Source organism: Phoca vitulina, unplaced genomic scaffold (genome assembly GCF_004348235.1).
Source record: "Phoca vitulina isolate PV1807 unplaced genomic scaffold, GSC_HSeal_1.0 scaffold26, whole genome shotgun sequence".
NCBI lineage: Eukaryota > Metazoa > Chordata > Mammalia > Carnivora > Phocidae > Phoca > Phoca vitulina.
In genome coordinates this window covers 23,039,309-23,066,230 of record NW_022589729.1, presented here as the reverse complement: position 1 = coordinate 23,066,230, position 26,922 = coordinate 23,039,309, and the positions used below count along the sequence as shown (strand labels likewise).

General features: G+C 39.3%; 1 protein-coding gene across 2 annotated transcripts; it reads right to left on the bottom strand.

Annotated features, from left to right (window-relative positions):
• Nucleotides 1–2,231: 2,231 nt before the first annotated feature.
• Nucleotides 2,232–22,907, bottom strand: DDX59 (DEAD-box helicase 59). 2 transcript variants are annotated; one of them, XM_032422317.1, is made up of 8 exons: nucleotides 22,726–22,907; nucleotides 20,571–21,388; nucleotides 19,271–19,438; nucleotides 16,016–16,105; nucleotides 10,204–10,455; nucleotides 8,728–8,880; nucleotides 8,113–8,241; nucleotides 2,232–2,557 (listed from the first exon to the last, which is right to left on the bottom strand). In XM_032422317.1, exons 2-8 carry the CDS (start codon nucleotides 21,375–21,377, stop codon nucleotides 2,294–2,296), a joined length of 1,863 nt encoding a protein of 620 aa, XP_032278208.1. In that variant the 5' UTR covers nucleotides 21,378–21,388; nucleotides 22,726–22,907; the 3' UTR covers nucleotides 2,232–2,293. The 2 variants fall into 2 exon arrangements, with proteins under 2 accessions (XP_032278208.1, XP_032278209.1); XM_032422318.1 differs by lacking the exon at nucleotides 22,726–22,907 and adding an exon at nucleotides 22,630–22,717.
• Between the last annotated feature and the right edge of the window lie 4,015 nt (nucleotides 22,908–26,922).

Here is a 26,922-nt window from a genome sequence, read left to right as displayed (position 1 = left end):
TGGCAATGTTCTTTGTGAAGATGTGAGAAAGCCAAAATAAACCTTTGCTTTTTTAAAAAAAATTCTGATTTAATCCTCAGGATGAGCCTGTGAGTTTGGGGCTCTTTCTCCCACCACTGTCTCATTCACCTGCTGCCTTAAGGAAGTGAGAATTTCAAAGAGGGTGGTCAATAATGCCCAATGCAATAGCAAAGTTCAAAATGAGAGCAGGCAGGACATCAGGTTGTAAGAAGGCAAATGAAGGACATGAGTCGTGGTGGGAACAGAAGCCAGCCAGCAAATTAAGCTGACCAGTGAGGTTACATTTTAGCCCAATACTTTTTTTGTTTAAATATAGTCTTCTAGGGATGCCTGGCTGGTTCAGTCTGTAGAGCATGCAACTCTTGATCTTGGGGTTGTGAGGTGAAGCCCCATGTTTGGCATAGAGGTTACTTAAAAAAAATGTTAGTGCCCATTGGTGATGGTTTAAAAATTCAATAAAGGGGGCGCCTCGGTGGCTCAGTTGGTTAAGCAACTGCCTTCGGCTCAGGTCATGATCCTGGAGTCCCGGGATCGAGTCCCGCATCGGGCTCCCTGCTCGGCAGGGAGTCTGCTTCTCCCTCTGACCCTCCTCCCTCTCATGCTCTCTCTCATTCTCTCTCAAATAAATAAATAAAATCTTTAAAAATAAATAAATAAATAAAAATAAAAAATAAAAATTCAATAAAGGGACACCTGGGTGGCTCAGTTGGTTAAGCGTCTGCCTTCGGCTCAGGTCATGATCCCAGGGTCTCGGAATCAAGCCCAGCATTGGCCCCCCTGCTCAGCGGGGAGTCTGCTTCTCCCTCTGCCTGCCGCTCCCCCACCTTGTGCTGTTTCTGACAAATAAACTCTTACTAAAAAAAGTTCAATAAAGATTTTAATTTTAAAAAATATATAGTCTTCTAAATATGTTGATTCGCAAAGCTCTTTTATAACTTACTGCTTTTATTTGTACACAAGTTTGAGTCTAGTGAAAAAGTGCCCTTTCTCTAGTATGACCAACAATTTCAAGGCCTATTTTTTTTTTTTTAAAGGCCTCTTTTAGATGTTGAGCTTTGTGCTAATGCTTTGATTTCAGCCTCTCAATGCACCTCTGCTACAACACTCTGGGACCTTAATAGCTGCCTCATCCTTGAAATCGAACATACTTACACTTGAGAGTCAGCAAACATAGAAACAGGTGGAGAGAGCCAGAGTCTTGAGGTTTCATATTCTTTGGGGAAACTTCTGACCCTGTGCTTTCCTTTGGGTGGAGACATTAAGAAACTACCTACACAGAGACTCAAGTTAGTAGTATAAATCTCTGCCATACCCCTTTGGGGAGGATGTTTAGGATATAAAGCTTCAGTGTCAACGTTTATGCGACATACTATCTGAATCCTGCAAGTAAACGGATACCAACAGTTTTTAAAGAAATGAAAATATTGATGCATCAAAGCAAAACACCTATCTTTTCTTCTAGTATTTAATATTATCAATTGAATTAGCAAACTGAAATTAACATAATACTTTAAGTAGCAACATTAACATGATTTGACATTATTTTGATAAGTCCATATTAAATATAACATGAACTTGTATTTACCAAGCAAAAGGGAAAACTAAGAATAAAACAGGTATTTCATATTTATCTTTTAAAAGAAGCACAGACCATTTCTTCCAGTTTCCATCATTTACTTTCTTCCTAACATTCATTTATTCAACAATAATCCAAGCGCCGGTGGGCTTGCGGCACGCTGGGGACACTGAACAAAAGCATCACCATTCTGAGTCCAACTCCTTGCTGTGCAGGTTCCTGGTTCCGACAACAGCTCCAAGAATATTTATTGAGGAAAAATTGAGGCTTTGTCTAGACAGAAAAAATTTTATTTTATTTAGCAATTCATTTTCTGATACTTTTTTATGAGGATTAAAAGGGAAATAAATACAATACTGCAGTATAAATTTGAGATTCAATTTAAAAAATTTTAATTGTTAAATTTTTTTGTTTCATGTACATGTCCCATTTACTCAAACCATAGTTACACAGAAATTTCACTCATAATACACAATAAAAAATTGTTCAGTGGTATCACAAGTCATTTTTTTTTTAAGATTTTATTTATTTATTTGAGAGAGAGCACAAGTAGGGGGAACAGCAGAGGGAGAAGGAGAAGCAGACTCCCCGCTGAGCAGCGAGCCTGACGTGGGGCTCGATCCCAGGACCTGGGATCATGACCTGAGCCGAAGGCAGCCGCTTAACCGACTGAGCTACCCAGGCGCCCCTCACAAGTCATTTTTGAGAATTACTTTTATCATGTTTTCTAATGATGTCCATAAGATTAGCTCCCGTAACCAGGTCATTCTGTGTCTGTTTATCTTTCTGTTGTTCCTTTCTCTTCTGGTCATGAAGGTAGGGGGAATTTAATAACTGTGGGGGAAGAATGGATCCTGTGGGTTTCACTCTTTTTGCAATATCCCAGAAGAGTCTTTTTGAATTGTTATTGATGAAAGTAATTGCTGTTCCATGTTGGCCTAACCTCCCCACTCTTCCAACCTGAAATGAAATGCAAAGGACATTTTCAAAATGTTCATATAAAACCTTAATGTCTCTTGAAAGAAAATGAAGATTAGTATTTAAAGAGGCTTTACTAAGATTAACATTCATTCACATAGCATGTTTTTGAATAGTACATCTCAACGTAGTTTGTGAAATCAATTTAGTAGACTGCCACCAGCATATTTTTAATGAAATAGCTCAAACAGAAAATATCAAAGTGACCATCAAAGTGACCACATATAATACAAGTAAGTACTGTTTGTGAAACTTGTGTTTCAGTTACGTATCATGTGTGTGTACACGTGCGTGTGTGTGTGTGTAGGGTGGTAAGGACATGAAGATGTTTCTTACTGTGGGAAGGTTAAGGTAAAAATTTTTCAAAAGCTACTGCTTTTAGAGCAAGAGGACTATCTGCTTTAGATTACTCCAGTGCCTTTGAAATGTGAGATTTAAGCAAATTCATTTTTGCATAGTTATTTCTCATTTTGATAAAATTAAATGGACACAAATTGGTGATGGAAACACATAAGAAACAAAATTTACTTGTTTCCAAATATACTGAGAAACTCTTCAGAAAAGGGTAAATACACAGTCATGGGCAATTTCTGCTCCTTAGTTGAAATGTAGAACTTAAAGTCTATATTCAGAGTATTTAAATGAATAGTTGCTGCCAACATACAGGACATCTTTAATGTTGCAAAAAACCAAAACAAAACATGGCCCTCTAGGGAATGAGACTGGGAACAAGTAAGGGAAAGAATGTTGTTTTATTTAATTATGTTACTGAATTTTTCCAATAAGACTAAAAATTAATATAAAATACAGCTGCACTCACATACTGGAAGAAAATATTTGCAAATCGTATCTGGTAAAGGTTTTCTAAGAATATATAAATAACTTTTACAACTCAATATAAAAGGACAACCCAACTGAAAAATGGGCAAATAATTTAAACAGACATTTCTCCAAAGAAGATAAACAAATGGCCAGTATGTACATGAAATGATGTTCATTAGTAATTAGGGAAATGCAAATCAAAACACAAAGAGAGGGGGGCCTGGGTGGCTTGGTCGGTTAAGTGTCAGACTCTTGATTTCAGCTTAGGTCATGATCTTAGGGTTGTGAGACAGAACCCTATGTCCGGCTCAGCACCCAGCTCAGAGTCGGCTTGTCCCTCTCCCTCCCCCTCTACCTCCCCCCTGTGTGCTTTCTCTCTAAAATAAATAAAAATAAAATCTTAAAAAAAACACAAGGAGATATCACACTTCACACACATTAGCATGGCTATAATTAAAAAGATAAATAAGTGTTGATAAAGATTTGGAGAAATTGGAGCCCTTGTGTATCACTGGTGAGAATGTAAAATTGTGAAGCCACATTGGAAAAGAGTCTATCAGTTCTTCAAAATGTTCCGCACAGAATTACGGTATGACCCAGCAATTCCATTCCTAGGTGTATGCCCAACACAAATGAAAACGAACAAATGTTGGCAAGGATGTGCAGAAAAAGGAACCCTTGTGCTCTGTTAGTTGGAATGCAAACTGGTACAGCCTCTGTGGAAAACAGCATGGAGTTTCCTCAAAAAATTAAAAACAGAATTACCATATGATCTAGTAATTCCACTACTGGGTATTTACTCAAAAGAATAGGAAAACACTAATTTGAAAAGATATATGCACTCCTATGTTTATTGCAGCATTATTTAGAAAAGCCAAATTATGGAAGCAGCCATGCCACTTCTATGGAAGTGTCCATCCATAGATGAATGGATAAAGAAGACATGGTGTGTGTGTGTGTATATATATATATATATACATACATATATATACATATATATATAATGGAGTATTACTGAGCCATAAAAAAGAATGGAATCTTGCCATTTGTAATAACTGGATGAATCTAGACAGTATAATGCTAACTGAAATAAGTCAGTCAGAGAAAGACAAACACCATATGATTCCACTCATATGTGGAATTAAAGAAACAAAACAAATGAACAAATTAAAAAAGAGATAAACCAAAAAAGAGACTTTTAACTATAGAGAACAAACTGATGGTTATGGGGTGGGGGGAGATAGGTAAAATAAGTGAAGGGAATTAAGAGTACATTTGTCATGATGAGCACTGAGTAATGTATTGGATTGTTGAATCACTATATTGCACACCTGAAACTAATAGAACACTGTATGTTAACTATACTGGAATTAAAAAAAAAAGACCTATGTCCACATAAAAACTTGTACATGAATGCTCACAGCAGCATTATTCACAGTAAACAAAAAGTAGAAACATGCTAAATCTCTAATAACTAAGGAACAAAGAAAGGTGGTATATCCTTACAATGCAATATTATGTAGCAATACAAAATGTACTGATATATGCTACCATATGAGTGAAACTTGAAAACATTGTGATCAGTGAAAAAAGCCAGAGAAGGCTACATACCATATGATTCCATTTATATAAAATTTCTAGAAGAGATAAATCTTGCTTTATGTGTTGCTTAAGGGATAGCACACACACACACACACGTTTGAGAGATGAAGAATGGGGAGTGATTGCTGATGGCATGGGTATGGGGTTTTCTTTTGAGATGATAAAAATGTTCTAAAATTGAGTGTAGTAATGGTAGCACAACTATATGAATATACTAAAAACCACTGAATTGTACACTTTCAAGTGGTTAATTGTATCAATTGAGACAAAATTTATTGAGATACTTCATATTGAGACATAAGCTTTTTAAACAAATAACTGCAATAGTCTACAAACTCTAAAAGACTTAACAAATTCAAAAGTATTTCCCCAGAAGCTCCCTGCCCCTAAACTAAAAGCAGACACATAGGGGCACCTGGGTGGCTCAGTCGGTTAAGAGTCCGACTCTTGATTTCGGCTCAGGTCATGATCTCAGGGTTGAGATTGAGTCCCGCATCATCGAGCTCCATGCCCGGTGGGGAGTCTGCTTCCCTCCCTCTCCTTCTGCCTCTTCCCCCACTCATGCATGTACTCTCTCTCTAAAATAAATAAATAAATCTTTAAAAGCAGACACATAGGAATACCTACTATAATTTAAAATACACATATCCTAGCGGTGCCTGGGTCGCTCAGTCAGTTGAGCATCTGACTCTTGGTTTTGGCTCAGATCATGATCTCATGGGTCGTGAGAGTGAGTGAGCCCCCAGTAGGGCTCTGTGCTCAGTGGGGAGTCTGCTCTGCTTGTCCCTCTCCCTCTGCTCCTCCCCCCACTTGTGCTCTCTCTTTCTCAAATAAATAAAATCTAAAATAAATAAATAAATAAATCTTAAAAAACATAAAATACATGTATCCTAAAAATATATATATAAATAAAATAGAATAAAATAAAATACACATATCCTTTGACCTATCAGGTCTCCTACACATTTATCTTACAAATATACTGCATGAGAGGCATAACTATATAGGCAGATGTTCAGTGCAGCATTATTATTATTATTTTTTTCTAAATAGGCTCCATGCCCAGTGTGGAGCCCAATATGGAGCTTGAACTCATGACCTGAGCTGAGACCAAGAGTCAGATGTTTAACTGACTGAGCCACCCAGGTGCCCCATGCAGCATTATTTAGTAACAAATATTGGAAACATTTGATTTCCATCAAATTATAAAGGATTTATTAAATAAATTATGATAATCCATACAACAGATTACCATGCAGCAATGAAAACAGATCAAGCCCAATTAAACAAGTAAAAACATTTAAAGAGTTTAGAACAGTGCCTGGCCATATGGGAAGCATTTCATATACATTAATATTTTTAAAATGGTACCCATTATGTATGCTAATAAGGAAAGATGCCTAATATATATTTAATAAAGAAAGGAAGGCATAGATAGTTGGTGTAATATGGTCCCATTTATGTAGTAAGTATAACAGGGTACGCATGTACATGTGTATTTGTGCATAAATAGGCATTTATATTTTCTGCGCCGTTAACTGTCATAACCACTCAAAGGTAGGAGGGCTATCTTACAAAGACCTATTTTTCATTTTGGGGTGCCTGGGTGGCTCAGTCAGCTGGGCATCCGACTCGATTTCGGCTCAGGTCATGATCTCAGGGTCATGAGATCGAGCCCCAAGTTGGTTTCCATGCTCAGCAGGGAATCTGCTGTAGATTCTCTCTCTCCCTCTGCCCCTCGCCCTGCACGCACATGTGCACGCGTTCTCTCTCTCTAGGATACATAAACCTTAAAAAAAAAAACCCCAAAAACAAAAAAGAACATAAAACAAATACTTATTTTTCATTTTATATCTTTTGTTATTTACATGATTTCTTATTGTGTATATTCATACTTCAATTACTGAAGCAAGCAAACAAACAATACCCTGATACAGAACTAGAAGAGCAGAAGGATATGGGGCCATTCTGAGTAGAATTCAACACCCCCTTCAACACCCCCTGAGGCCACTGCTCAGGGTACATTGTGAATAACTGAGAGCCACAGGGTTGACACTGGGATAGCAAGAAAATGTTAAATAATTATAATCAGACTACTCTATTTAAGAAGCAAAGAAGCTTCTTAAGTATCTTAATATTTTGGAAAGATGACTATCCAAAATCATTAAATTAAAAGTTTGAAAGAAAATAAACTTCTGATTTGAGTGATTTCAGCAACCCACTCTTGTATGATAGTCAATTCCCTGATGCACAGGTAAATGGGGTGGCACTGAGAGAGAAGCACTGCTATATTACTAAGTAAAAATACAAGCAACAATGCATTCAAGCATTTCAGTGGGTGATCCAAGTAAATGTGGCCTTCAGAGGTAATTCTAAGAACATGACAGAAAGACTTTACTTGAAGAGTCTGTAAGTGATGCCAGAGAAGGAAGACAGGTAGCAGTCAGGAAGATAAGGTGACGCTAAGAGAAAGCTCTATTTCTGCTCGAAAGAAGAGCTGCTGTTATCTCTGGCAGCAAAATAAAGAAATAAAACTTTAATAGGTGAAAGTCTAGAACAAATAAGGATATGAAGAAGAGATGAAGACAAGATTCCTAAAAAAAAACAAATACTTTAATGGATCAGTTTTATTTTGGCCAGATACATTAACTTAAAACCAAGCCTTTTTTCCCCCTGATTATAAAAGCCATTTAATATGCTTACTGAATAAGAAATATAAAGGAAGTAAAAATAAACCAAAAACTAACTACTTAAAATTTTTTTTAAACTAACATTTTAGGTTATTCTTTCTAATAATTTTTAACCCATTTTAGGCATACATACAGTTCTTTCAAACAAAATCTAGTTTACATCCACATACACATATTTTTAAAGATTTTATTTTTAAGTAATCTCTACTCCCAGCAGGGGGTTTGAACTCATAACCCTGAGATCAAGAGTCACATTTTTCACCAACTGAGCCAGACAGGCGCCCCTATACATACATGCTTTAAAAACAAAATGATATGAGTTTTTTATGTCTGTGATAAAACACTTTTTCTTTTTAGTTACCATTCTACTGACAATGCCTCGCCCAAGAAAACTCACAATGGAAACATATAAAATCTCTTTACCTGATGCACATACTCATCCATACTTGACGGCATATCGAAATTGACAACGAGCTTGACAGTGATCAAGTCTAGGCCTCGTCCCAGGACTCCTGTGCTCACTACAACTTCATAGTCTCCTTCAAGTAATCCCTTCCCCACAAAGCAACACAATTCATTATTCAGAATTTATCTTACATGGTTTTATATAATTCAGGTATCTTTTCTTTTTTCAAAACATTCTTCAATATCATTGCCGTATCTTTTCAATAAGTAAAGGTCTTAGTATACCTGAGAAACGTGTGTAGTTTAAGTTCTTCCCGGCCCCTCCCCACCCCCTGCTTCAATTTTTTCCTATTAATGTACTCTGGCAAACTTTTCCAAGGGTGAATTACTGCTCTGCCCCAGTCTAAACTGACCTGATTTCAGAAATGGTAGATTCTGAATTAGTAATCTATTTAGTAGATTAATCCTGTAGGGAACAGGCTTATTGCTCCCAAAACACAGAAGCCTGAGCAAGAGAACAATTAGCTCACAGTCACTGTTTGCCTGAAGTTCTTGCAGTCATTAAAAAAAGTGTGCTTTAAAAACCAGCTGGTAATATGGGGTCCCTTGAAAAGACAATGCTGAGTGTCAAACCTTCAATATGTTTTTCCTTTCTGTTTGTGATTTCTCCGAATGTACAGATACGCTTTTTAGACCTGTGATTTTCTGCACTGCCTCGCTCAAGAGATCTGCTCCCAACTTGCAGTCCACAAATACTAACACTGGAGGCTTGAAGAGTTTCTTATCCTGAAAAATGAAAAACATGTATTTAAAATTATTCACAGAGGGGCGCCTGGGTGGCTCAGTTGTTAAGTGTCTGCCTTTGGCTCAGGTCATGATCCCGGAGTCCTGGGATCGAGCCCTGCATCGGGCTCCCTGCTCCACGGGAGGCCTGCTTCTCCCTCTCCCACTCCCCCTGCTTGTGTTCACTCTCTCGCTGTGTCTCTCTCTGTCAAATAAATAAAATCTTTAAAAAATAAATAAATAAAATAAAATAATTCATAGAACATAAATTACAATGAGAAGTTTTTCTGAAAACATTAGTATAAGCTAGTTATCCATAGGTTTATAGAGGAAAAATGAGTGTTAAAATGAATGTTTTCTTTCAAATATGCACAAACAGAAGTGCAAAACTCTACTGCCCTGCACATTTCTCCATCATTTCATTAATATCACAAAAATAATTTTAAAATTTTGAGTGCAACTTAAAATTTTAAATACTGTTCATAAGTAAATACAAACCATATTTAACTGAATACTTTATTTTTTAATTAATTTTTTTGAGAGAGAGTGTGTGCATGCACACAAGCTGAGGGAGGGAGAGAGGGAGAGAGAGAATCTTTAAGCAGGCTCCATGCTGAGCGAGGAGCCCAACATGGGGCTTGATCTCAAAACCCTGAGATCATGACCTGATCCGAAACTGAGTCAAATGCTTAACTGACTGAGCCACCCAGGCACCCCCTTTATACTTTATTTTTAAGTAACTGCGCTTACACATTATCACCCACTTAATACATTTCTGTTTAAAGAAGTTACTGCTGGGACGCCTTGGTGGCTCAGTTGGTTAAGCGGCTGCCTTCGGCTCGGGTCATGATCCCAGGGTCCTGGGATCGAGTCCCACATTGGGCTCCCTGCTTAGTAAGGAGCCTGTTTCTCCCTCTGCCTACTGTTCCCCCTGCTTGTGCTCTCTCTCTCTTTCTGACAAATAAATAAAATCTTAAAAAAAATAAACAAGTTACTGCTAAAAAATTCTATTTCTCAAGGACAGAATGGCCAAGAAAGAACTTGTCTTTATCTGATACATAAAACTACTAAAATTTTTTGAAACAAAAAAATATTATTTAGGAATAATCTTGGTATTTAAATGTCTTTCTATAATACAGAAAATAAAAAGCAACCCTGCATCCATACAGCATTTATTTGATCCCCACAGAATTCCGAAGTAATGCAATTTATTATTAAATATCTATACTAAATTCTCCAAAAGCTGCATCTAAAAATTATTATCTTAAGAACTGTGAAAGATGCAAACACAATCTACAAAACAGGGTTGCCTGCTTTACTACTCACATTTAAGATTTCAAATAATTTTTTCTTTTTGGCTGGTTCTTCCACCCACAAAATAATCTGGCGCACACTGGAACAGGGCAGGTTCTTTTCCCCAGTGATAATTCTCACAGGATCATGCAGAAGCTGGCTTGCTAGTTGTTCTATGCTAGTTGGAATTGTAGCTGAAACCAAAACGGTCTGACAATCATTAGGAACGTGTTCCAAAATGTCAAGCACTTGCTGTTGAAAGCCCATCTTTAACATGGTATCGGCCTAAAATAAAATCATTTTAAAGTTAGTCCTATTTGACATTAAAACCCTAAGCCACCCAAGGAAAAAACGGGTATGATTAAGAACATAAAAAATTAAAAACTTTTAAACAGAATATACCACAATGTGAAAAGATAAAGAATTGGGAAAATATATATTTATATAAAATTAAATATTGTATAATTTTATGTTTTTAGTGATATACAAAGATTCTTACGGCATTATTAATAGTGGCAACAAATATATAAACCCTAAATATCCATCAATCGGGGATTTGGTAAATAAAATATGGTAGATCCATCCACATAATACAACCTTATGTTATCATTAATTATGAGTGGAAAGTCCTTTATTAAGTGATAATGAGTCACTATTAGGAAGAAAAACGCAAACTACAGAACACTATGTATACGTGATACCATTTCTATAGTGCTAACTCTGGGGAAAAGGCTTGCAGGCTGTGGAAGGGAATGCAATTTAATTTTTCAAACCCAAAGTTTGCAAAGTTTGGGGCTTTTTTTTCTACCATGGACATATATTTATAATAAAATACTACATAAATTTAAAAAATTTAATGTTGAGGGCTTTCACTTCCATATATACTTCTGCATTGCTAGTTTTCAAAAACAATTTATGTATTACTAAGCAAACAGAAGAAAAAATTTTAAGGTAGTGCTGCTTTAAAATAATGAAAGATAAAGGCTATCTTCATTTTTAAATACAATCCAGGTATCTATAATTTTGAAAAGTAAGAGTATTTAGACTAAAGCATTGTATTTTTTAAGTGTCTGCTAACGTGGAAGTTTGAACACTAGTTTTAATATTTTTCATTCTATGACATTTCAAAAATCTAAAATAATCATGATGGTCTAGATTTGATCCTGGCCCTACCTCAGACCTTAAGCATGCTAATGAATGGCTATACGCCTGTTTTTCCTTTTACAAATGAGAATGATGATAATAATAATTACCCCATAGGGCTGTTATGAGGATTAATGAGATAAAATACATAAGATACTTGGGACCACACTCACAGCACGGTAAGTCTCAATGTTTCAATTTACCATGAGACACAGAGCATGTGAACATGCACACAGTAGTATGTCTTGCAAACAGCCCCTGCTTCTCCTCAGTAATCCCACTAAGCCCCCCTCATCCCAGGAGATGGCCTTCCTTCTCCCTGGTTCAGAAAACAGAGTGGCCATAAGAAATAAATTCGCCCAGTATCTCTTCTCATCCAAGCTTCCCTGCATCTAATCTGTTTACACTAACACGCCACAAATCCAGCTACTTCTCTCCAGCTCATAGTTGTGAGACTCCTCCTCATCCTGTCACCCCCACACCTGAAGCCATCCATCCCAAGCATCCAGAATGTTCTAGAACATAAAACGTCTGTTACTCCTCCGCTTAAACCCTCCAGTAATTTCCCATCACACATAGACTAAAACCCAACTGCTAACCATAGCCTGAAGTCCTACAGTTTTCATCCTCATCCACTTCTCTGACGTCATCACCTACCACTCCTCCATGTCACGCCCCACGACCCTGCCACACCAGGCTTCTTTCTGTCCCCAACTATCCCAATGTTCGCTCCCACATTAGCTCCTGCACACTGGCTGTTCTATCTGAAGCAGTCTTTCCTCCAGATGGGTCTTTGCGTGGCTGGCTCCTTCTCGTTCAGGTCTCAGCAGAAATGGCCCTCAGAGAGCCCTCCTCTGATACCTAATTCCCCAGTTGTCTCTGTCACATGACCTGTGTACCGACATTTGTCATGGCTTATCTCACTTTCCATTGTATCCTCAAAACCAAGGACAGTGTCTAGCATGTAAAAAGCCCTAAAAGTGCATTTGATGAATAAACAAGCATTCACGAGATCTAAGCACTGAAAAAGCACTATCTGTCAGGCAGCTCGCTAGTCGGTGTGTCCCAAATTCCCCTAAAGACAAGAAATCACCCAGAACGAGTTTTTAAATATTCCTGGACTCCAACTCAGGCCTATTGAATCAGGATACCCAAGTTAAGAAGTCTGGTCTTCCATTACATTCACTGAGCACACTGGGTGATTCTTACCATTAGGGAAACTTGGGCCAACACTGTGCTTGATTGTGGGGATATATCAAGGAACATAATAGAAGAGAAATGATACAGTCTACATACAGGTCAACAGAGCAGAGAGGAAAGAAGGCCTGAAGTCTATCTGGGGGACTGATGGAAGGTTTCAGAGACATGGACACATAAAGAAGGAAGAGCAGGTAGATGGGATGGGAGAGAATTCTAGGCTAAAGGACACATACATGGAAGACACAGAAGAGTGACAGAGCAGAGTTTTCTAATTTTAAAGGAATTATCTTAGTCTCCATGCCTGACCATTCCTGTATCTTCACCCTCCTCTTGAAACAGTGGCCTCTCTTTTCAGGGATAGTACTTGTTCTCAGTTCCTTCCTGGTCTCTCACATTACTTCTCTATTTACAGTAGACTCATCTTCAAACTCCACAAACAGACACTTAGCCCCAGCCTTTGTCCCTTCGAGAAACCAGTGTGGCTCATGGACACTAATGCCCACTTCTCATATCCACACAGTATTTCCCCTTCACCCACCATTCACAAGAAATTTGACATCTCTAAAACCAAACTCACATATTATTGTCAAGCCCCAACCCATACCCTTGTCCTTTACTTAAAATTAAAGGCACAACCAGAATTTATGGAGTCCCCTCAACCACCTTCTTCTTCATCTTTTCTCATATTCAATCATTAGAAGATTCACGAATGATTTACAGTGATTCTCAGATGTACTCATGCCTCCCACTGCCTCCACCCTGTCCCTGACCCTGCTCACCTCCTGTCTGGGTTGCTTGCCATTCTGTCCCACAGATTCTTTCTTCTTTAATGTCTCTTGCATGGAGCAGCAGAATAACCTTGCTAAACCACCACTTCCCACATGTGACACCCAAACTCAATAATTTAGAAAGCCTCATTGTTTCCCACATCAAATCCAACATCCTCCGCCTCCCTTTCAAGGTCCTCTATAATTTGACCCCACCCTAACTACCCAACTTTACTTCCTATTATTTCTCAGGAAGAATGCTTCAAGCTGGCTGGTCTCTCTGTGCTTGTGCTTGGCCTTTCTGGCTCTGCTGATGTTGTTAGCTTCTTCACCTGGAATACTGATACACGGTCTAGGTTTCTAAATCCTTTTCCATCTGTGGACGACCACATCACATCCCATGACATCAGAGAAGCCATTTTTTACGGTGCCAATTCACACATTCTCTCATTTCTCCTTCTTAACTGTCCTGAACAATTAACGTATCATACGTATTCCCATTAGTTCACTAACAGTTTATATCAGGAGTCAGCAAACTAAGGCTCTTGGGACAAACACAGACTTTCATGTGCTTTTGTAACTAGAGCTTCATGGAAAAGCAGTCACACCCAATCATTTACCTACTATCTATGGTTGTACTGAGCAGTTGCAACAGAGACCATGTGGCCCCCAAAGCCTAAAATATTTCCTATCTGGTCCTTTATAGAGTTTGCCATTCCCTGGCTTGCATTACACCTTCCACCACTTTTGTATTTCAGGATAGATGATAATGTTCTTGCCTTTACTTCAAGCGTTTGTGTCTTTTTCTCCAGTAAGATTTCAGCACTTTGTAGGCCGGAATAATATTTAAAATTTCTTTGTGATGCCGTCCCAACTGACCCAGAGTTGGTCAATCTGTACCTAAAGAGCACTTCTGTGCCAACGTTTCAGTACATGACCAATTATGTTGTTTACCAGGTCATCTCCTTAAAGGCGGAGGAGCTGGGACGGAGGCTGCAGAGAGCAAGCACTCAGCACAGGTTTGCTGAGTGAATACTCCTTTTGCATTCTGAGCACAGCACTGAGGTGCCCTGTGAAAGCTCATTCATTGGCGAAAGTGGAAATGTGGAGAGAAGCAAGCAGGAATGGAACTTAACTTTAAAATCTATATGAGGGTCAGTTTTCAGGCTCAGAGCATGGCGAGAACTTCAGAGCACATGGGCTTATCAACAACAGGAAGCCCACCCGTACTTGCAGGGTGGAAGTAAGTCTGATGATAATCAGATGCAATAAATCAGTTGAAACAAAAGGCACGCCCGGAAAATGCTGATTTAGCAGTACTTTTTAAAGCACTGAATAAAAGTTCACAATAGCCAAGGTATGGAAATAACCCAAGTGTCCATCAGCAGATGAACAGATAAAGAAAATGAGGTGTATAAATATTATTCAGATGGAAAATTCCTTCACTTTTAGTAACATGGATGGACCTGGAAGACATTATATTCAGTGAAGTAAGCTAGACAGAAAAAGACAAAAACTATATGGTATCATTTATATGTAGAATCTAAAAAAGTTAAAAATAAGAAAATAAAAGTCAAATTCATAGAAATTAGGAGAAAAATGATTGCCAGGGGCTGGAGAGTGGGTGAAATAGGAAGAGGTCTGGGGTTAAAGGGTAAAAACTTTCAGTTATAAAATACATAAGGTCTGAAATAACACGGTTACCATAGTTGATACCACTGTATTGTATAATTGAAATTTGCTAAGGGAGTAGAACTTAAATGCTCTCACACACAAAATAGTAAATATGTAAGGAAAAAAACAGAAAAAAAAATAATAAAGGACTGAATATCATTACATTTATATAGGACTTTTCAGTCTATGAGACACGTTCACAATCATTACTTCATCCTTGCCACAACTCTGGAAGATTAAATGACTTGCCCAGCGTCCCATAGTGGGTGGAGTAAAGGCTAATCCTAGTCTTGCAGATCTTACGTGTTCTTTCCACTTCCTCTGGTACCCTACTGCTACTTCCGGGGGCCCACAGAAGGCGGGCCACATTGCCATCACTGGTCAGCCCCTGGACCCCACATTTCTGATCACTGCTGGTGGGACATGTGTGAGAGTGCGCGTGCGACGCACTGCAGGCAGGACCGGCCCATGCCCAGTCTGGGCGGACACATGGCTTTCGGTCCTCATGCCTGTTCACATGGTGGAGTATCATCAGATAATAATATATTTATTTCATCTTACTAAGCAAACCAAAACTATAAAAACGCCTATATGCTCTATGTCACACTGAAAATCACAACCACAGACACTTATGTCCACACGGAAAAAAAATACAAAAGGTCATCCCACTAAGCATCATTAGCTACTTCCAAACTCCCTCTTAATAGTTATTTGCCACGGATACATTTATTTTTGTAGACAAATTATAGCCAGTGTCAAATGTTTAAAAAACTTATCACTGAGAATATAGATGCTGGATTTGTCTTTTCTGTCACTTAGGAAAAGACAGCTGCTTGTATTTATTAAGGTGGTTTCATTTTGGTGGACCATAGGTCAGTTGCAGTGTTACCCAGGAACCAGCTTAAGACTGACTACTGCAATTAAAAAAAAAAAAAAATTCCTAAATTTTTTTCCTTTGGGGGAGAAAATGCCTGAACACACGGTGAGATTATGTAACTGTAATACACTTTTCATAAATTATATAAAATTATGTGACTAATATTCTAAACAACACTACTTACTTCATCTACTACTACAATTTTTATACCACGGAGTTCTACAGAGCTCTGTTTTATTATATCCAGAAGTCGCCCAGGAGTTGCTATGATAACCTGAAGAACAGAGAAATAGAAAAAAAAAAAAATTAGATAATATTCCTTCCTTTCTTCCTTCCTTCTTTCTATCTATACTTACTGAGTGGCTAATATGTGCTAGCCACTGGGTTAAGTACTCAGAATTCAATGATGAGTAAGTCACACATAGCCTCTGCTCTCGTGAATCTTGTAACACAAAGGAAGGAACAGATAAAACAAATAAATGCCCATGAGGTCAGTATAGTATGCAGTGAATGGAGGCATCTATCCAGTCCTAGCTAACATATAAGCTAAAACCTAACAGAGTAGTGGGAGCCGCTGAGGAGAGGGCAGAGGGAAAACATCCAAGAATCTTCTGAAGCTGGCAGGCCACTGAGGCTTCCACGGGGTGAAGAGCGGGTAGAAAGACTTGGATGAGGCTTGAAATGAGGCAGAGGGCCTTGCAGGCAGGCTGACTGCTATTTCGCTCTATAAACAAGTGCAAATCCCTTAACCTCTTTGGGCCTGCTGTTTTGTTTTTAAATTAAAAGGTTGGGCACAATGATTTCTAAAGTTGCTTAAGGCTCTTAACGCTTTTATAATACATTAGTTAAAGCAGTGGTTAAAAGTAGGGCCTGTTTAGTCAAACTTCAGTAGGGATCTTAGCTCTAGCACTTAATAATGGTATGAGTCTCTGTTCTCACATTCGTAAAATGGAAATGATAATAATTATTGTGAGGATTAAATGAGACAGTGCCTGGTGTAAAATATAGTACAGTTACAAATGATCTAATAAATTCAATTGTATTCCACTTTTCAAGGACACACCAACACAATGGTGAGATAGATCACGGAGAATGATGAAATTTCAGGGTTGTAAGGATCTGTAATCTACAGAACTAGAGTTCCACTTAGTTTCTTCAGAAATACCGTAAACATTTAAACGTTTTAATTATTTTGAACTGAGTTCATCCCTTCTATTCCTATCCCATGTTTCCCCCTCTACTGCTTTGGAAATTATAAACTTTTTTCCCCATTCTTTTAGTGCGGGAATTCCCTTGAATTTTAATAAACGTATATAAACTTAATAAAGTCTAAAGTAAACTGACATATTTACCTTTTTCTTGAACAATCAAGGGCAAACGATTTAACACCAATCACAACTTTCCTGCACTTATATGCTACAGTCGGCCAATATTTTACTTCTATTTTTTTTTAAACCCACAGATTGTTCATTATTACTTTTTGTTTAGTCAATGTGTGTTCACATTTACCCACATGCTTAGGATTTTCTTTGCTCGCCATTCTTTCTTTGATCCCACACCTTCTTTTCCAGAATCATCTTCTTTATACGCAGAATATCTTAGTTTAGTGTTCTGTTAGATAAATCCACTGGTAATAAAACTCTCAGTTTTGTTTATCTGAAAAAGTCTCTATTTTGCCCTGGCTTTTGAAAGATCACCTTGTTGAAGAGACAGATTTTTCAGTTCTTTTTTCTCAGAGGGTATCTGTGAAGGACACGGCCTGGCATGGGGAATGGGAGAGGCAGCAGTGTGATGAGGGGCCTCCAGAGAAAGATGACCCTGCACAGGGTGTTGCAGTCTAAGGGGGTGAAGAGTGTGCAGGGTGGAGTTTAGGAAGGAAGGCATCACTGTGGGGCAGGGGACAGAGACGAGGATGGGCGAATGGTTACATATAAGATGGTTGATCAAGTAAATAAATACATAAAAGATAACAGGTAGCAGGTTTCTCACTGCCAGAGTGACAAATATGGAAACAGAAAATGCCAAAATGAATCTTGCTGTGTTGAATTAGAGTTGGAAGTATCGACATGAACCCATGGTCTATGATAAATGTAGATGCAGAAATACAGACTTATTGAATATTCTCTCCTTTATTCACTGAGAAGTGCTAGAAGCAATGATAACTTAACAGCAGAGAGCAATAGCAGTGAGCCCAACCAAGAGCCCAGATCTTGGTTTCTAAATACTATCCTCTACCAGAAGGAGTCAGGGCAGCTTGGGGAAAGGCATGATTCCAGGGCAGAGCCAAGGAAAGAACAATGTAAGCATGAACATCTTCTTCACATAGAAAGAAACAAAGCGCTCAGAGAATGATGGGGATATAATAAAAGGCCACAGAAACTAACTTCACAGTGTTTCCACTGCTCAAATTGGGGAACTGGAGAGCCAAAACAAATAATGGTAATAACGGATTACAATCCTTTAAATATAATAGGTAACCATAAGTCATACTGATATATATAAAGAATAAGTTGGAAATTTGGTAAAGCACAAGAAATTTACAGTATGAAAGTACTCAAAATACTTAACTAAATACAAAGGGAAAAAATAAACTTTACAGTTACTTTACAGATAATATCACCCATAAAAGGACAAATTGTGTATCATCTAAAAGGATGCAATGAAAAGAACAAAGCATCTCTTCCATGATATTCCTTTCAAAGATACGTAACTTGAATCTAATCAATTGAGGGACCTTCTTCAAAGTAAGTTTATAATCCTTAAAAGTGTCAAGATCATGAAAAAAAGCAAAGGCTGAACTGTTCTAAACTGAAGGAGATGAAAGAGACATGACAACTAAATGCAAAATGTGATTCTGAACTGCATTCTTGTGCTGTTAAAAAGAAAAGGTGACGGGACGATTAGTAAAACATGAATGGGCTCTGAGGAGTAAATGACAGCAATGTTAACTCCTGAAGCATTCCAGTGTATCAATGTTAATTTCCTGATTCTGGAACTGTATTGTGGTTACGTGGGATAATGTCTTCATTTGTAGGAATCACACTCTAAAGTATATTAGCTATGGATCCTTAGATAAATGCCATCTTTCTGAGATTCAACTTCTCAACCATAAAAGATGGGATATGCCCACCCACCTTCAAGAGCAAATGTGATGATTAAATGAGATAATGCACGTAAGAACATCCAGCAGCATTTGGCATATGACAGGCATTCAATAAATTGTGTTCCTTTCCGATATAAAACAACCTTAAAAAAATTAAGGCTTACTTGGTAAGAATTTAAAGGTCAACCTACAAAAACAAAAACAAAAATAAAGGCTAACCTAAAATCACACTTATGAGTTCTTCAAGGGCAAAAACAAAACACCACCACCAAAAAACCCAAGCTCCCATATTACTTATACTACTTTTCAAAGGCATTTTATCAAATTGGTGCTTACCTTCACATGTTGTCGCAAACGATAAAGCTGTGGGGGTAAGGGTAAGCCCCCTACCAGAAGAACAGTTTTCATGCGTGGCAGACCACTCATCAATTCTTTAGCTTGGCTCTCTATCTGAATGGCTAACTCTCTTGTTGGTGTAAGGATGAGTGCAGATGGAGTTTTGCTCTGCAAAGATGTGAAAAACAAGTCTAAAAAATGCCAGCAATTAATTCCTGCTGATGTGGACTAAATCTTCAAAGTGATTCTGGGAGTGTTCCCATCAGCTCAACTGGGTATGAACCCTCCTGCCTTCTGCTCGCTGCAGATTTCCTCCCCCAAAACCACCGTAAATTGAACCCTTCCTTATATAACAGATATACAGTGAACGGTCAAAACTGGGGCCAGGGAGACGCACCCATGATAACCAGGGTGGGAAAACTGAAGGTCAACTGGACGCTGCAATCTCTAGCCATGCTCCTCTGAAGAGAAAACCATGAAGATCTGGTTAGAGCTTGGTATTCCACCCTTGATAATTCCCCCTCAGCTCTCCTGTAGATTCACTTTTTTCTTTGTCCAAAGAACTTACTGTTATAAATGTCCTATTTCCTGACCTATTGCTCTATTTTGGACATCCAGTGAGTTTTACTTATATTTTGAACATCTGATGTTTTATTTTTTCCTCACATTATCTTCTCACGATTCTTTAGTTTTCCAAATTTCTTTACCTCTCCTCTCTTTGCCTGCGTTGTGCACTGATTTCCCTTCCTGTCCTACTTCAGACCTCACAAACTCACTAGTACTTGGCAAATATGTCAGGGAAATTAATTACGTGTGGGGGTGCTTTGCACACTATAAACTAACAAAGTAAGGTAGCATTATCTTAAGATGAATCATGAATCACATTTAAGTGTGTATTTTGAACTCTAAAATAACATTCCAACTTTGGTATAAATCAGTTTTTTCAAAACACAAAATCCAAGGAGGCTAAACTGACACAAAAACTGCAGGTCATCCAGTCAGCTGGATTTTTTTTTTCCCCAAAGCAAAAGTTTATTTCTTGAATAGAAAATTTGTTGAAAGAAAATACTCTGTAAGGAAAGCGATTTTTAAGACCTTCAATGAAAAGATCTTTGGTTCAATCTGATAAAAGAAAAATTCCCTAAAATTATGTTTTTCATACAAACTACTATCAGAAGCAAAATCACCACGAGCACTAATGACTGAAGTTATAGTTTCAGTTTGCAGTTTTAACATAGTTAAGGATGAAACTTGGTATATACCTGACTTGCTTCTGAGAGTAACACGTGTGAACTCTTACCTCACATAAAGCTCGGGTGATAACAGGAAGAAGAAAAGCAGCTGTTTTTCCTGAGCCAGTATCAGCACTGGCCAGAATGTCTCTTCCCAGAAGTCCCACAGGAATCATCTGCATTTGGATGGGGGTTGGAACTTCATAGCCTGATTTCTTCAAGTTGTGATTCAAGGCCTCAGGGAAACCACAGTGCTCAAAGTCAATAATGGGTCTGGTGACATCTACCCCTTGAACTACAATTCCTAGCTGCCGTTTAAGATTTTCAATCTGGTTTTCCTGAAGGTTCAAAATAAAGGGGTGCTCTTTATAGACATAAAAAGCATTAAGTGGAGACTCTGGCCCAGAATCCGCTTTCTGCGGATCGCTGAGTTTTAATCTCTCTTCCTTTTCCTTTACTTGCAGAAGATGTTTTGCTTTACACTCCAAACTACACACATCTTCATCTGTCTTATCACAGATATACTCTCCATAACGACCACAAACAACACATACAGGTTCCCCAGGTTCTGCCCAGCGCTGTGTTTTGGAAAATGACTTAACAGGTTCTTCAGAAACATCGCTATCCTTTGCATCCTGCTCAGGTCCAACCAAACCAACCTCAGCCAACTGGCCAGCTGTACTGGGGAAAGGGCATGGTTCCACGCTGTGCCTGTCTGATGTTTCGGCATCTTTTGTAACTAACCCATCAGCTGCATCACCTCTGCCTTCATCCGGCCGCAGGTCTTCTGCATCTGGTTTAATTTTCTTAGCTGCACAACTTTTGCCATCATCATTAGCATTCCTCTTGATTTTTAGAGATCTTGGGACAAACATCCTCCAGTATTCTGTTGAGGAAATTATATAATGAGATTTATTTTACCCTCAATAAAGTTCACGTATAAAGTACCATATGGTTATCCTGGAGTCAGCCTAGTGTCCCTGGGCTTTGCCTGAAAGGAATCGAAGAAGGCATCATGACACTCCTTACAGCAAGCTTTCCTTCCATTCACAAATTTCCTGTGGTGAAAAAAAAGTCCTTTTCCTTATACATGGAAGTGGTGAAACTTTGCACACTGCTTAATATAGCCTTGTGCATACAGCCCGCTTCTGTTTACTGACCACTTGCACTTTGAAATACCGAATATTATAGAAATTCTGGAGTAAATCCTTCTATTACATTTTCACAAAAGAAAACAGGAGGGATACTTCACAATTGGGATCTTTAAAATCAAAACCAGAAAGCATAGAGAAAAATGCTATTTTGATGTAATAAGTAACACTTATGTATTGCTCTCTGTTCCAAGCACAGCGCTTAGTGCTTCACACGTGAACCTTATCTTCACAAGCTTGTAAAGTAGTACCACCCCCGCACAGATATACATATATATTATGCTGTATAATGTATTCTAAGTTTTCACATGAGGAACCTTGGCCAGCTAGAGATTAAGTGGCTTGTCCAAGCTCACACCATTACTAAGTATTAGAACTGGGTTCTAATACTCTGGGTTCCAGAGCGCAAGCTCTCTACCATTGCTATGCCTATTCCCACCAAAAATGTTTTTGCAAAATGACTGTGGATTGTGAAAGGTTTTAACCTAATTTGGGGGCTATTAAATATACCAATAAACATTTTTCTAAAAAAAAAAAATTCTTAAGCTAAATTACCAGATTCAATTTTTCCAGAAAAATTCCAACAAAAAAATGCAACTGAAGATCTAGAATTACTATCCTAAGTCTCCGGGAACGTCAAGGAGGTGGGGGGAGGGACGGCTCTATGTCAGCAGGAAGAACTTGGAACTCAAGGTCCTCAAATGGCGAAACGGAACCGGCTCCGGCCGGGCGGGCGGCGAGGCCTCCGAGTCCCCCGCGGTCCCCGACTCCTCCCGTCGAGCGCTCCCGGACCCTCCCCTCGGGCGATGCCCCTCACCCCCGCCCCGCGGCCCCCCACCCAGAGGCGCGTGCACGTCACGGTGCTGCTAGGAGACGGGGCGGGCGGGGCACCGGGTTCCGGAGAGAGGCCCGGGACGAGGCGACTGCAAGGATGGGAGGGGGAACTGCCTACGGGGCGTGGGGGGGGGTATCCTACCGCCGCGGCCTAGCGCCCCGCGTCCCAGAGGAGAGGGAGCACGACGGGAAGGAGGCCCGAGCTGCCTGGGCGCGCGGCCCGCTCACTGGCGCAGACCTGAGGCCGCGTCCTCTCCCGTTCGGGGCCGGCTTCCCCCTCCAGGCGCTGGGCCGAGCTTCCTGCCGACAAGCCTGGACTCGCTCGGCCACACTACGGTTCGAAGGGGCCGTGCGGAGCGCAGAATCCACTTCTCCGGGTTTTGGGAGAAGGCCGCGGCGCGCCTTAGCGCAACGGGGAAGGCGGGGCTACCGCGGGAGGCGGAGCTTGGCTGGGAGCTGGCGGGGGCGGGAAGACCGGGGGAGGGGCGGGGCCTGGGAAGTTCAGCGCCTTTCCACGCCCTCTTCCCGGCTCCTGGCAGCTGGTAAATTTCGGAGCCTGGCTGGAGCCGGCCAGGTTCTGCAGGGCGGGGCAGGTTTGGGGATCCTCTTGGAAGAATTTACGTCATCGAGTGGGCCGGGACTGGGAAAAAACAGTCTGACCGCCCGGAAAGACTGAAGCTGGTGGCGCGGGAGCCTGGTACACTTAGAAAGTGGGAAGTCTGAGTGTAAAAGGGAGGGGCAGAGGCCCCAGAGGCCTGAAAACCCAATCTGCTTTTAGGGGGCAGAATAACTCTGAAATTAAACAGAGTAAGTTTAATGCGGTGCATTTGATATACTGGATAATATTTCCATACTACCACAGCCCACCCCACACCAAAAACAAAATAACCCGAGTCACGGCTCTTGGTCCCGATGGATTGCCGAAAATATTTTCGGTTTTAACTACTTAAAAATCGTTTCAGTCTAATATTTGATGCATGCAAAATAATATTTTGAACAAATACGTTAAATTTTAAAGCATACTGATAGTGTGAAAGTCTGTGACCCCACCACATTATTAATATAAGCGTATATCCCTTCTCTCAGATTGAACTTCCCTCAAGCGACCACAGTCCTGAATTTTTCTCTCTCTCTGCCATTTTTAGTAGTTTTATCATAGTATCCAACTATGGGATCCTAATAAAAATTACATTACATTATAAAAATAATATATATCTAGGCTTGTGGGATCCGCTTTTATCATTCAGCATTTGTTTCTTTGATTCATCCAAGTTAAATGTAAGCAAGCAGTAGAACATTTATTTTTACTGCTATAATATTGTGTGTTGGTAAAGCTGTTTTGTGTAGTTATCCATTTTCCTGTGGACACTTGAGTTGTCTCCAGTATTTTTACTTATTAGAGGCAAATTTACCATGAAGCTAATGAAATCTGAGCTTCAGAGACCCTCAGTCCCATGGGTCCCTTCCATAGCCCTAAAAGAGGAGCCTTGTCAATGTGTTTACATGGTCATATGTTTTTGTAAAATCTTCAAAAGAAGGATGTTTAAACCACAGTGGATTAGCACCACTTTCTCTTTACACTCCAGCTTCCCCTCCTTCAACACTTCTCAAGTTGGGTGGTGATAGATAGCAGCAATTTGGGGATTGAGCCAAAGTGGGTTGAGTTGCAGATACATTTATTTGAGTTCAGTGGAATGTATTTTATGGGTTTGCAGTCTGTTGTATTAGGCTATTGCTTTCCATCCCACAGTAGGAAGGTGTAGGGACAAATATCATATCAGGATCTGAATGTGTCCTACAGCATCCAACGCCAGAAGTATACACATGTTGGGGGAGAAACATAGTCTGAAATGTAGGGAGCTAGAAGCTGGTCTGTAAAAATGTATTTGATCTGTAAAATTGTAAGTAGAGGATCGAGGTCTGGCCAATACTTAGTCAAATGGAAGTTCTCTCCCATTAGGAATGTATCCATGATTATATGATTATAAATGTGCTTTACATTTTTTCTTTATTGATGGGAATCATACAAAGTAAAATTTATCAGAATCCCTGAGTTTGTAGGTCACAAACCTACAGAACTACAGTGATTCTGTCCAGACTTTTTTTTTTTTTTTACATCCCAAAGGTTAATAATTTTAAAAAGCTGAATAAACCATGCTAAAAGAAAGACTTTGCCTTTTTATTCTCTCTATATAAACATTGCAGAAATCACTGTCAAATGAAGAGGGGATCAAAAAATATGCAGCAAAAAAAAAAAGTGTGTAAAACAATTTAAAACATAGTATGGTACTCTCCTGGGTTTTGTCACATTTGTAACTTGTTCTGATTTTTCTCCAATTACATAATCTCATGCCCCACAAAACCCAAATCTGTCCCTGGCAATTACTAACAAGGCTGTTAGGAGCATTCTGTGCACACCTCCTGTGGATGTGCCCGAGTCTCATTTGAACTCAGGAGCAGCACTACCGTGTGAGAGAGTATGGGGTGTTCAGCTTTAAAAGACAATGCTGGGGGCACCTGGGTGGCTCAGTCAGTTAAGCGTCTGACTCTCGATTTCAGCTCAAGTCGTGATCTCGGGGTCATGGGATCGAGCCCCACATCAGGCTCCGTGCTCAGCACAGAGTCAGCTTGAGATTCTCTCTCCCTCTCCCTCTGCCCCTCCCTGCCATGCTCACGGGTGCTCTTTCTCTCTCTCAAATAAATCAGTAGATCTTTAAAAAACCTTTGAAAAAAATAAAAGATAATGCTGTAATGTTTTCAAAATGGTGGTACCAATCTATACTGCCAGCAGCACCCATCAGCCCTTTCCTGTTACTCCACATTCTCTCCAAACCTTGTTCTTGTCAGACTTCTTAATTTTTGCTAGTCTACCAAGAATAAATCGCAGTACCCTCAGGTTGAGCATTTTTTCATATGCTGATTGTCCATTCCTGTTTCTCTTCTTCTAAGGGTTTTTCTTAGAAATATCTTATTGATACCAATCTTTTGTCAATTGTACGTGTTGCAAATATTTTTTCCCTGTTTATAGCATGTGTTTTTTCAAGTATTAAAAAATTTTTTTACTCTATTTTGGGAAAAAAAAATCAAACTGACAGAAAAGCTTCAGGACTAATACAGTGAACTCCTGTATACGTACCCTTCACATCAATTCACAGTTTGCTATGTTTGTGTGTAAAATAGACAATATATACATCATTTTTTGCTTATCTATTTGAGAGTAATTTGCAGCATGTATCCCTGAAAACAAATATATTCTTTTAGGTACCCATTTTCAAATTTAGGTAATTTAACATTGATATAATACTAATATCTAATACATAGTCCATATTGAAATTTGGCCAGTTGTTCCAATAATGTTCTTTAGAACAATTTTCCTCCCAATCCAGGATCCAGTCCAAGATCTTTTCACTTTCTTTATGGAGCCTTTTATGAACAAAAGTTCTTTTTTTTTTATTAAAGATTTTTATTTATTTATTTGACAGAGAGACACAGTGAGAGAGGAAACACAAGCAGGGGGAGTGGGAGAGGGAGAAGCAGGCTTCCCACCGAGCAGGGAGCCCGATGTGGGGCTCGATCCCAGGACCCTGGGATCATGACCTGAGCCGAAGGCAAACGCTTAACAACTGAGCCATGCAGGCGCCCCTGAACAAAAGTTCTTAAGTTTAATATAGTTGAATGTGTCAATCTTTTCTTCTGTAGTTTGCAACTTTGTCATTTAAAAAATCCTTGCCCTGCCAGGGGGTAGGAGATGGGGTGGGGTGGGGTAGGGATGAATATGTGAAGCACAGATGAGCTTTCAGGCAGTGAAAGCATTCTGTATGATACTATAATGGTGGATAAATGTCATTATACATTTGTCCAAATCCATAGAATGTACAATACCAGGAGTGAACCCTAAATAACTATGGACTTTGGGTGAAAATGATGTACCAATGGAGATCCATCAGCAGTAGCAAGCATACCACTCTGGTGAGGGATGTGGATAATGGGAAAGGCTATGCCTGAATGGGCAAGTCGGTTTATGGAAGATCTCTGTAGTGTCCTCTCAATTTTGCTGTGAACTTCAAACTGCTCTTAAAAAAAAAAAAAAGCTTAGAAAAAAAATCAGAAAGGTACTTCCTAGAATTTGGGGGGAAACTTTAAAAGTTTTGGCTTTCACGTTTAAATCATTAGTCCGTACAGAATTCATTTTTGTTTGGTATAAAATAGGAATCCATTTCTTTGTTTTCCAAATGGGCAGCCAATGTTCCAAATACCATTTATTGACTAGAATCCTTTCTCCAGTGATCCGCAATGCCATCTCTGCTCATACATCAAGGTTCCATGACATACAAGTCTGTTTCCAGACTCACTATTCTCTCCCAAGCTGTCTATCCCTGTGCTAATACCATTCTGTCTTAATTACTTAATTACTCTACCTTCATAAGTTTTGCTA

Coding starts and splice junctions, on each gene's coding strand:
- DDX59 (XM_032422317.1), bottom strand. CDS start 21,377: ATGTTTGTCCCAAGATCTCTAAAAATCAAGAGGAATGCTAATGATGAT. Junction 19,439..20,570: donor TCACCCGAGCTTTATGTGAG/GTAAGAGTTCAC, acceptor ACATCTTTGCAG/AGCAAAACTCCATCTGCACT. Junction 10,456..16,015: donor AAATTGTAGTAGTAGATGAA/GTAAGTAGTGTT, acceptor ATTTTATTTTAG/GCCGATACCATGTTAAAGAT.